Source organism: Pteropus vampyrus, unplaced genomic scaffold, assembly GCF_000151845.1.
Source record: "Pteropus vampyrus isolate Shadow unplaced genomic scaffold, Pvam_2.0 Scaffold50, whole genome shotgun sequence".
In the NCBI taxonomy this organism is placed as follows: Eukaryota; Metazoa; Chordata; class Mammalia; order Chiroptera; family Pteropodidae; genus Pteropus; species Pteropus vampyrus.
The window spans coordinates 1,564,955-1,577,467 of NW_011888831.1; the positions used below are offsets into that span (position 1 = coordinate 1,564,955).

General features: G+C 47.6%; 1 protein-coding gene across 1 annotated transcript in view; it reads left to right on the forward strand.

Annotated features, from left to right (window-relative positions):
* WSCD1 (WSC domain containing 1) overlaps positions 1-12,513 on the forward strand; it is a 37,931-nt gene that overhangs the window by 16,567 nt on the left and 8,851 nt on the right. Inside the window, exon 5 of the mRNA XM_011359757.2 lies at positions 873-994. Coding sequence (XP_011358059.1) covers positions 873-994 — 122 coding nt within the window. The remainder of the gene's footprint in view (positions 1-872; positions 995-12,513) is intronic.

Genomic DNA, 12,513 nt, shown 5'->3' on the forward strand with positions numbered 1-12,513 from the left:
TGCATGGAGAGAACCTTCCCACCATGGCACTAGCTGGTGAGAGGGTTTGTGCTGCTGGCCAAGAGCTGTAGCAGGCAGAGAGAGCAGGAGAGATGCTGAGACCCAGGAGATGTGGTATTGAAAGGAGCATGGGACGAGAACCAGGATGCCATTTAGACAGACTCTGATGAGTCTGGAAGAAGTATGAGCAGTTGGTGCTGGAACATTCCAGAAGGTTTGTTCAGCACTAAGGGAAGCAACTAGGGTGCTGGACTTTTCCAACGGAAGGTCTGGAGAAGAATGTGGCAGGAGGCTTCCTTTGTAATGCAGGCTTGAGTAATATTCTTAGAATTTGATGGGAGTTCAAGATCAGTGAGAAAGCGAAGCAGTGGTGTGACTTGATGGCACAGTGAGAGGGGACATGGCAGGGTTTCAGATTTCCAAATCTTTCCATACGTGTGTGGGGAGGAAATAGAGTTTTCTAGAATATCAGCCTCTCAAGTCACCTAGTGTAGAATCTGGCACGTGATGGATACACAATCTGGATTGTTGAAGGAAGGAAGGAATGATAGATAGGTGAATGGACATTGTCCCCCAAGGAGCTGGTGGGAGAAGTGAGACCTAAATTCAATAGTTTCAGCCAATAGTTTCACCCTTGTCAGTGACCCTGGGTGACCAAGCTTCTGGTGCCTGGTTTCTCTCAGGAGCTTGGCTTGACCACGCCCCATCCAGGGCAGTTTACCCTCTCTGATTTGAAATTTTCCCTTCTTGAGGATAGTTACACCTGTTTCAGGATCTGAAGCCACCAATTTCCCTTGTGACACGCACCAATAACCATAGGCACCAACAACCATGGGCACCATTTCTTACCAGAAACCCATTTTTCCCCTCAGGGAGGACCGTCATGTACCGAGGGTGCTTCAGACTGCCGGAGAACATTACACACGTCTTCCCTGACTCCCTGATACAGGCGAATGTGACAGTGGAGACATGCTCGGGATTTTGTTCCCAGAAAGTAAGGCCAATTATAATTCCACAACCCTGTCCTTTAACAATCCAATGTATTTGTCGGTCTCAGAGGGGTCGGTGCCTATGCTAGGCTGCAGATGTCCATCTGCTCTCAGAGCCTGGGCAGGAGGGTGGCAGGCGATGCAGCAGACATCACTGAGGGAGCCTGCAGGGAACCCGTTGCTAAGGCCAGTGATCCGAGGCTGGGTGGGGAATTGTCAGCGAAGGTTGTAAAAGCTGAAAGGATCAGCTTTTCCTGATGTGGGCTCTTGGCACAAGTGTCAGATGTTAAATTGACTTGGTTCGAAAGCAAGAAGATACTGGCTCGAGACTTGGGGAAAGCTGATGGAGTTTTTGTTGTTTGTACTGACAGTGTTGAGCCATGAACCTGACTTCAGGGGCTGTAGTAACACTTGTACCTTTGGTTCAGCCTGGGCTGAGGAGAGGAGTTTGACTCTGTACAAAGGCTGGCCTGGGCAACAAAGGCCACTGTCCCTGGGGTAGGAAATTTGGCTAAGCTTAGATGGGGTTTGCAAAAGGCAGAATGGAGAGGGGGCAGTGTAAAGAAAGGCTGATGAGACCAGCAGGCTGTCCAAAAAGCATTGAGATCTGAGGCTGGAGTCCAGTGGTCTCCTGATGGGGCTGGATGCTGCGGCCCTAGCAGTGGCCCTCGATGGCGGTAGGCTGGGGTTTGGGCCTGCTCCTATGTGCTGAGGTTCAGTAGCTTTGATGGGACAGTGATACCTGGCAGTGTAACAGAATGGGGCTAGGAGAGAGGAGGGCTTTGGTGATGATGACAGTGGTAGCTATCAACAGTAGTATATTGATTATTTATTTTTTATGTTGTGCTAGGTATTGTTCCAAGCTCTATACATGTATTAACCCATTTAATCCTCATAACAACCCTCTGGGATAGGTGCTATGATTATCTGTATTTTGCAGGTGAGGAAACTGGGGCAGGGAGAGCTCGAGCATTGTGCCAGGGGTCACACAGCCAGGAAGAGGGGGAGCCAGGATTTGAACTCTGTGTAGCTCCATAGCCTGCTGGTGGTTTGAAGGGTACAGGAAGTGGGCCTCAGTGAAGGCAGATGTGGTTGGACATAAAGAAGCATACTCTCCATGGGTGCCCACACTCTCTCTGGGAGCTGCCTTTCCTCTGCTTCCGTGTCCTGAACCCTCTTGAGACGCTTTTCTTGGAGGTGGACAGAGAGAGACAAAGCCTTTCATGTGTGTTTTCCTCTTGCACACGTGCAGCCTTCGAAGTGGCTTTCTTGTGTGTTCAGTATTTCCGAAGCCACTGCCAACGATGTCTTAGGCGTCAGGAAATCATGAGGTACAGTGCAGCGAGCCAAGATCAGTTTGTTGATTTGCGGACATCTGGCCTGAAGACTCCTTCTTCCCTTCTCCCCCTCATGGGAGCAGAGCCCTGGGTAGAGGCAGGGCTCTTGTGCACACAAGGAAACAGCCGCTTTCCAGGGCTGCCTTCACACCTGCAGCTCAGAAGAGGTCTCTAGGGAGCCCCTGCTGGAATCAGAGGATCTCAGCTGGGCCAGACCAGGCTGAAGGCAGGCCTCCACCTGTCAACAACTATGGAGGTGTCTGTCCTCCAGTGTGCTTGGCGCTGTGGTAGGGGCCTCTGCCCACCAGTGGTCTGTTTTAATCCCCCAGTGCTCCCTGACAGGAGATACTCTGCTTGCTACGGGAGCCAGTGCAGGTCCACACACTGGCATGGGGTGACTGGCTTTACAGCCCAGTCTTGATACCACGCCCCTGTACTTTTCATGCTGCTCCCTCCCTGTGACATTGGTGTTGGGGGGAACAGGTGGGCGAGTTCTGTAAGGAAGAGACAGGAGAGACAAGAAGAAACAAGAAGACAGGACAGGAAATAGGCAGTATCACCACTGTGTGTCCTTAGTGTTTTAAATTATTTATAATCGATAATATGCTCACATGGAACACAATAAAAGGACATCAAAGGGTGCAAAGGGGAGAGTCTTCCTCTCACCTTGGTCTCACCCACCTAGTATCTGTCCTTTCTTGGAGGCAACTGATGACCTGACTTCCTGCATCCACTTTCAGAGAGATTTCTATGAATATTCAAGCAATTGTTCCTTTCAAAGTTGTTATTCCTTTACAAACCCACAGGTGGTAATGAGCTACCCACACTACCTGGCACCATAGGGACTTTTTTTCTTTGACCATCTATCTTAGAGATCACTCCAAATTGGCACAGAAAGAGCTTTTCTGATCTTTTATTCCATTATATGGATGTCCTATAATTTATTTAACCAGGCCCTGGCCGTTACACATTTAGCTTGTTTCCAGTCTTTTGTTTTTACAAACAAGGCCGCAGAGGCTCTTTTTGTGGGTGGGTGGTTCGTTTTGTTTCGGCAGATCTGTGAGATAAAATTCTTAGGAGATGCTGAGTCACAGGCTGTGTGTCCTTGTCATGTTGATAAACTTTGCCATAGGTCCTTGAACACAGTTATATTAATTTTACACCTATACCGGCGATGTGTGAGAGGAAACAAGGCACCCTGTGACTCTTCTTTTGGAGACAGTGACTTCAAAACAGCATCCTAGGTAGATATCCCAGTATCTGGGGGCGCCTCCTCTTGGGCAGGCCATGAGGGCCCAGAGAATTCTGCTATATAGTTATAGACACACAACTCAAAGGGTGAAAAGTCTTCAACTTCTGTTTTCAGCCTTTCTTCATATTTACTGGCACAAATCCATGTTGCTGCAGTTTCATGTTGGAGCATGTGCCAAAGATATCTGTAGGCTCTTTGTCTCTTATGCCATTTCACACTTTAGCACCTTGTACATCTCCCCCTCATGATGTGTTTTAAGGACAAGTTACATGCTCAGCTCTGGTTAGTGCTGCTGTGAATTGTTCAGGTCAGAACAAGGAGGAAAGGGCATCTAGCATTCTCAGAAGTGGCCTTTGCCCTCTGGGCTTGTTTCTTTTCCCAGCCTCTCCTATATTGTCGGATGGGGCTGGGAGGGTGGGCATTTCCTTGAATCCCATTGTTTAGGTGCTCAAAAGTTTGCAGCTGTGAGGAACAGTCATCATTTCCGGCTTTAAAGTTGATGTTGAAAGCGGGATCTTGGCAGGACACATTAAGTGAGAAGTGGCCAAATGTATATGCTGACACTTACGGGTTGGGCCAGGGGGAAGATGCCAGCAGAGCCCAGAGGTGGGGGAGACCTGGTCCCCACTCATGAGGTAGAGGTTCACCCGTGTGGAGGGGCCAAGTCAGGAACCCAAGTGACCCTGACACAGGGCAGAGTAAGGTCAGCATCTGATGGGGATGAGGGAGGCTTGGAGGTGGGCATAGGGAGGAACTTGAAAAGGCTGGAGCTGGAGGATGTGGGGCAGGTGAACAGGGGGTGTGAGGAGTGTATCACGAGACTAGGCAACTTCTCAGCAGGAGGGAGGTGGTAGAAAGCAGCCCAGCTTTCCCGGAGTGGAGCGCTACATGGAATGGTGTGAAAGATAGCGTGGGAACAAATGGCAGTGGGCCTTGGATGCCTGCCTCAAAGTCCGGACATTTCTCGGCGGATATGAGGGAACTACTGATGGTGTGGCAGGGAAGGGGTGGTATTCCTGACGACGTGGTACTTCACAGCTGTAGGTAGAATGCTCTGGGAGGGGGCGTGGAGCTGTTCTCTTTGCATCCCTCTGGGAGGCAGCAGTCGTCAGGGTGACCCTCTGAGACGTCTTGGCAAAGCTGTGACAGACATAGGCTTGTGATCTGGCTCTGAAGTTAGGGGTTCCAGGTAGGGCAAGGACGATGCCCCAGATGCCACTCACTCAAGGAAAACCACCATCTACCCAAAAGAATGAGCCTTTGTCTCCCAAACCGTCCGCTCCTTCTCCGTCATCCCGCCCTGTGGATGTTGGTGTCACTTGGACTCAAGCATTCTGGACGGTCCCCCGTCAGCCCTCCGCAGCGCTCTGCGGTTTCCTGGCAGGGGCTTTGTGGGGACTCTGACTTCACTCTAGACCAGGATTTCTCAACCTTACAACTATTGACATTTCAGGTCAGATCACTCTTTGTTTTAGAATCTGTTTGTGTTTTGTAGGGTATTTAGCAGCATCCCTAGCCTCTACCCGCAACATGCCAACAGCACCTCCCCCTCAGTTAGAACAACCCGAACTGTCTTCAAACAAGGCCAAATGTCCCCTGCAGTACAAAATTTTCCCCTCCTCCCTAGTCGAGAACCACTGCCCTAGAGGGCCAGCTTGAATGTGTTAGCTCAGCAATGCCCAGGCATGGCCCATATTCTCCAGGGGTCTGAATTCTGATGAACGATTGTCTTTTCCAACTATTTGGTGAGGATGAAGAAGCAGGCCTGCAGTGACCAGGGACCTATTTGCAGGAATGGTTTTCTCTCTCCTCCCCTGAATGTTGAGGGTGGGTGAGGGGTGAATTCTGGGATGTCTGCCTATACTTTCCTGTGCCAAACTCTTCCTCTCTGGAGAAGTCAGTAGCACTGAGGCTGCCGTGCTGTCCCGGTGGCCATTTCATCTCATCCTCATTTGGCTGAAAGACAAGCTCAGATGTTCTATGATGTGGGAATGGTTATATTAAGCTGTAGCTGTACAGTGGACTATAATACAGCCATTGAAAATGTTTCAAAGACTTTTATAGTGGAAAATGCTCACAACAGAATGTTAAATGGGGCAGAGCTAAATCTGGGGGATGGGGCTAGGGCCTTAATTAGGGCTGGCTGGGGAGTGGGGCCAGGAGCAGCAGATGTGAGAGGTGTGGCTTGGAAACCGGAAAAGAGGGGGAGCCTTGCTTGCAGTGCCCTAATTTAGAGCACCATCTGGAGTTTATTTGTAGCCCTAGATAAAAATTGCTATTGTTTTTTGCTAGTTAGTTGAAATGGATTTGGGGAGCTCCAAGAGTATAGTTTGACTGAAAAAGAACATTTTGGGGAATATCAGTATCTTAATGATCTGACTCTCCCAGCAAAAGGGACTTGACCAGTGTAATGTGTTTTTAAACAAAGTAAAATGGTTTCGTCTAATTTTCTGTGATCATACTGGAGATGGAAGGAAATCTGCTCTTCTCAGTACTCAGGATTCTATCACGTCTTTCATTTGGATAGAGGTGAGGGAGAGGGGCAGGGAGCTTAGATACTTGAGTTGCTACCAGTTCAGATCTGGGGTAATTAATTTTGAAGCCTGATGTTTGTGTGCAAGCAGGCAGACCATTTGTGGGAGTGTGCATTCCCACAATAGGGCTGATGACTGAAATCTAACACTATCTGCAAATAGGTCACTAACGTGTGAAGCCTCACCAGCTATTATGCCATGTGATCTGAGGTCTGTTCTGCCAGCCGCTACTGAGAAAGGAATTAGAGGGACAGGACGGAGGAGAGAGAGAGGTGTTACCCTTCTTGCTCTCTTTTACCCTCTTTTGGGTGTATAAGTTCTTCATATAGAATAATAATCTCCTGGACATTTTCCCATTGACATTTTTCTAGGATTTTTTCTTTGTCCATGTAATAGAGGCACTAACCCAGCCACCTGTAAAATGGAAAGATGTGTGTTAAGGTGGAGCCTGCTTGTTCTCCGCCGGGCAGCCGCTCTAGCTAAATCCATCTGGATCCCGATAGACCTAATCTATCCTGGTGGACTTGGTGCCTCCGTGCGGCATGCGGTTGGGTCTGTAAGAATCTGGATTTTATGAATTACTACTTGATGTTAAGAATTTTTCCTTTTGTCAAAATGCTGTATAGTCATTCCAATAGGTGACTGATAGAGTGTGACTTTGGATTTCTCATAAAAATTCTGCAGTAAACCTGTCAATGTTATACTGTGTGTGTCTTTAAAGAATATTGATTGTTTTCCTTGAAGGGGATACACAGGTTTTATTTTAGAAAATTTCAGATATTTTTGAAAATTTGGAAGTACAAAAATAAAATTAAAACTCATCTGTAACTTTGCCACATCAGAGAAAACAATAACATTTTGCACACTTTTGGTCTTTTATTCTAGGTGTATATGTATATGTGACATCTGTTTTTAATAAATTTAATCTTTCTTTCCATTTGCTTCTTTTTCTCATTTAATGTGTCATGAACTTTTCTTTTGCCCTGCTAGGCCCTTCATGATTGCAAGGCATTTCATCCTCTACTGTTCATCATTTAGGCTGTTTTTTTGTTTTGTTTTGTTTTTCTTTGTTTGTTTTGCTATTATAAATAATGCTGCCATGCACAAACTTCCTTGTGCATAAAGCTTTGAGCATGTTCATGATTACTTCCTTGGGTTATATTATCAGATATGGAATTACTGGGACAAAGGGTATATCCATTTCCTATGTGCAATTTTAAGGTTTCCGGTACATTTTGAGGAGCGAGTCACCTAGCCTCATGCTTCTGAAGATGATGGGAAGGCAACTTTAGAGTCATACTGACTTGAGTGTATAGCCCTGCTCTGCCATTTTCTCAATTTGGCCAAATCACGTAGCCTTGAGTTGTAGTGTCCTCATGTACTGAATGATCGATGGAGATGCTTCTCCACCAGACTGCAAGGAGGACTCAGTGACTTTGTGGACGTGAAAGAGTTCCATGATTTGGGTGTCTCTTGAGTAGCAAGTATTCCAGATGATGGTGATTATGATCATTATTATACAGCTTCCCCTGGTTCCTTCACTGTGCATGGGATGTTTGAGAAACTGCCTAAGATGAAGGGCTGGCCCTTTCCCAAGTCGGTAGAAATCCACGCACCTTGGGATCCTGAGGGTTTGACGGTTCTGAGCCACACAGTGTTTACTGGACTCTACTTTCTGATGTATGCTGGACTTTGACAGGGAGGGTGTTGTGTGGAGCACGGTTAGTGGGTCTGTTGTTTGGAGCTCAAGGTCTGCAGAGAGCCATTGCCAAAGGGCTTGCCATAGAGGATCCTGGAGATGCTGACATTTGCCCCAAATAGTCTGGAGGTAGCACCTTTGAGGCTGCACACATGCAAGGGGGCTGAGTCAGTTCTTCCCATGGAGGAGCCTCTGCCCCCACCCCATGCGTTTAGCCTTCCCTAGACTTGAACCAACCAAGATGACGCATGTCTCCTCTCTGATAGCAACTCATGAGTATTTCATTCCATCCACAAACCCCCTTTACAGATGTAGAAATCAAGACTCACTCCATCTTAACTTAATGTACACCTGCTGACTCCAAAGTCTAAGATCACTAAGTTATGCCCCTTTTACAGATGATGAACCGAGGCTCAGAGATGCTCAGTAGCTTGTCAATGCTGCGTAGCCTAACACCAAGCCTTAGTCTGGTTCTACCTCCCTGTAGCTGCTTCCCCAAACCACACAGCCCCTCACTCTGCAGTCGGACCCAGGGGCATCAAGTCAAAGGAAACAAGCTCTCAGTCACAGTGTCAGCAGATGGGTTTTCATTTAACCTGACATTTGCCCGAAAGCCCCCATTCCACGGCCGCCTTTGTGGGCATCTTCATTCCTTTTTGTGTCTTGAATGTCAGACCTGCCTCTGGAGTGAAGAGAACTTCCTTGGAGGCAATGACTGTTCAAAACTAACTTTGCAGATTTCATCAAAAATCCATCGCATTCATGTGTTTGCCTCCAAGGAGTTGAGTGCAGGGTGTGGCAAAGCCCTGGACTGGAGTCCAGGAGGCTGGCTTCTGTTCCCACTTACCCTGAAGATCTGAGGTCTTATGTTGCTCACTGCCTGCCTATGAGCCTCAGTTTCCCCTTATGAAACCTGAAGTTTTGATCTCTGAAATTTCTGTAATTCTGTGTAAGCCTGGAAATTCCGAGAAAGGTACTCAAGGAGGAGTGAAGATGGAGGAGACGAGACCCAAATGAGCAAGTTTGTTGAAGGGGTTTTTCTTGGGGCCTCACTCCTTGACCCTTTGGCCATGACCAAGCCTTTGCACCTGATCCCTGCTACCTAGAGGACCCAGTCCTGGCTGTATCATTACCTGGCTCTAGGCTGGATACCCACTCTCACTGTGGGCCCAGCCCCAGCCCAGCCTGAGCCCCTCCTAGACACCCAGACTCAGGCTGAGATGAAGTGTCAGAATTAGAATGTGTATCCACTCTACCCTTTGACACAGGCTGAGCGGGCTCCCTCTTTAACCCATTTGATTGAAACAGTTTCACATCTGTCCCTGCTTCTTTTTTTGCCTTGGTTTGTCTAATCATTTTCTCCTCTTTCTCTCTGCTCTCTCTCTCACTGAAGCTTGGGATGGGGGAGGGAGGAGGGGAAGTTGGCAGGGAAATAAGATTCATCAGTGTTTAATTTTTATGAAAATCATGTCCTAGAAATCCCCAAAGGGCTGAAAACTGTTCTGTTTTCAGAATCCAGTGTTGTCGCTGAAGCCGTTATATTGTAAATAAAACTACATTACTGTCTGCAGCTCTCCCGTTGCTCTGCAAACACCCAGAAACTTGACAGTTTAATCCACTCAAGGAAGCAAAAAGGTTTGGGTCACTGGTGGGGGCAGCCCATCCCCAGCCCTGGGATATGGGAACAACGTGAGGCAGCAACATCAGCAACACTGTTACAGCTGGGGAGGGGGACAGAGCCAGCCACCCTGAAGAGAGCTACCTTGTTGATGAAATCTTCTCTGAACAGAATCCCAGGATAGCAGAGCCTCCTGGGATCCTTGAGGTTGGGGAAGGTTTGCTTAGATGCAGCAGCTTTCCTTTCCTTCCTCATGCCCAGAGTGAAAGTGACCAACAGAAGGCTCATGCCCTAGGCCATTGCCAACAACTGTGGGGAGAGTTGGGCTCTGGAAAGGATGTTTATTCATTCATTCAGCTCATTCATTGGTTTGTCCATCAAACATTCATTAAGCATCCACCATGTTCTAGAGAATGCAGCAAAGCTCATCAGACACACAGAAATCCCTGCTTACATTCTCATGGATGGAGGCAGGCAATAAACAGGTCAGTTGATAAAACAGATCGTATGCTGAATGGTGACAAGTTATATGGAGAAAATTGAAGCAGGAACCATGAGGTATTTACCCATGAGAAATGAAAATATTTATCGACTGAAAGTCTTGTACAAGAATGTTCATGGCAGCTTTATTAGTAATAGGTAAAAACCAGAAACAGTCCAGGTATCCATCAAGTGAATAAATCAATGAATCAGTATGTCTACACATGAAATAATACTCCACGATAAAAAGGAACAGTCTACTGACAGAGAAGACATGGGTGGATTTAACAAATATGTTTCTGAATGAAAGAAAGCAGACACACAAAAATAGGCACTGGATGATTATTTATAGGACAACTAGAACAGATAAAACAAATCTGTAGTGATAGAAATCAGAATAGTGGTTGCTTTGAGGGAGGGAGGGCTGACTGAGAAGGGATGGAGAAAACTCTGGTGTGAGGGAAATGGCTGTGTGTCTTGATATGCATTCATCAAGCCTGAATGGTACACTGAGGGTCAGTGCATTTTATCACAGTAAATTATACCTCAGTGAAACAAAATTTGAAAGCACAGCAGGGGAATAGGGTATATTGGTGATGATGGGAGGGGTGTTGCAACTTAAAATGAGGTAGCCAGAGAAGGCTTCACAGAAAAGGTGACTCGAAGAAAGTGAGGGAGAACACCTTGAGGGTGTCTGGGGGAAGAACGTTCCAGGCAGAGAGAACAGCAGGTACAAAGGCCCTGAGTGGGGTATGTAACTGCAGTGGCCACGAACTGATAAGGAAGGTAGTGTATGAGTTTACTAGGGTTCTACAACAAAGTACTACAGACTGCTGGGGGCTTAGACAACCGAAATTAATTTTCTTACTGTTCTGGAGATCAGAAGTCTGAGATCAAGGTGTTTGCAGGGTTGGTTTCTTCTAAGGCCTGTCTCTGGCTTGCAAATGGCCACCTTCTCCCTGTGTCTTCACGTGGTCATCCTTTGGTCTGTGTATGTTTATGTTCTGATCTTTTCTTCTAATAGTTTTCTAATCTCTTCTAAGAACAATATGAATCAGATTAGATTGGGGCCCACACTAATGGCCCCATTTTAACTTAATTACCTCTTTAAAGACTCTATTTCCAAATGCAATTACATTCTGAGGTATGGGGATGAGGACTTCAGCACACAAAATTTGGGGAACGCAATTCAGCCCATGACAGCCTGTGTGAACAGAAGTGCCAGGGACACAGACAGGTGGCCGCATACTCTCCCCTTTGATGCTGTGGGTGCCCAGGCTGCTTGTGTTTCCACTGCTTGCTGTGATGATCATGTTGATCTGGGACGAGGTGGGATGAGGGTGTTATAGGAACATGTGGATGGCAATGGTAAAGGCTGGAGGTTGCAGTTCCTACGATGGCTTTTCACTAACTCACATGAGCAGCGTTTGCTTCCAGAAGCCAGCGGTGTTCTGATTGTGGGTCAGAATACAGATTTCCCTTTCTGTTGAGGAATGGCCTGGGGGCGCCAGGTGGGTGGAGTCTAGCTGGACATACTGATGAGGTATATCAGCCTTTGTCCACTCACTTCCTTGTCCAGTCTCCTTGGCTCTGCACCGTGGCGGTGGCCCTGGCTGCTGGTGCTGGATCATCACTGCAGCTGACATTGAACGCAGCTGTGGCTGGGGGTGTGGCAGGTAAGAGGGAGAGGGCCCCAATGTGGCCACTGAGTCTTCAAAGCGATTCTTTTCTTTATGTGCCTGGTCAAGACTAAAGGACCACAAGTGTGACCATGGAAGGGGCTTCTGACCTTTAATTCTGAGCTTTTGGGGGCCAGCCTTGGAGGGAGAGCCGAAGTGAGGAATTTTAGGAAACAAACTCTAGGTACTGGGAGTGTCAAGAGGGTGGTCTGGGGCCCATCTCTAGAACAATTAAAGGCCTTAAGAGATAAGAATAGGAGAGCACCTACTATGTGCTAGGCACTGGGCTGGGTCTTTCTCATGCATTATCTTCCTTCATTCTCCCAGCACTCTGTGGGGTGAATATTATTACCCCCGTTTTACAGGTGAGAAAATCGAGGCTCAGAGAGGGCAATTACTTGCCCAGGGTCACACAGATATTGAACTATAGCACTGTGACTTGAGTCCAGGTCTTCTGGATTATAAACCTGGTGCTTTCTCTACACGGTGCTTCCTCCCTGGACCCTCTGGACACCCAGAGTGACTACTTACCCCCATCCTCCATTCTCATCTCAGATCTCTCCCACGAAAGGCATGGGAATGGATGTTCTAGTGTCACTGCCCTCGGTGGATCAGGGGAAGCTAGTGAGAGGGCTGGAGAGAAATGAGATCCTCCGACTCTTCCAGGCAGACCAACTCATGGGATGTGTCCATTTTACAGGTGGAGAAACGGAGGTTCCAAAAGGGGAAGTGCCTTACTTATGGCCCCATAGAATAAGAGTTTTTCCAGTGCAAAAGGGAGCTCTGAGTTCTAGAAGCAGAGTGCAGCAAGATAGTGCGTATGTGTGTGTAGGTGTCTATAGCGTGTGAAGAGTGAGAGCATCCACCCTCCTGTCCCCACGTGGCAGCTCAGCTCTGCGAATGGGGCCCAGGGCCCTGCTAAAAG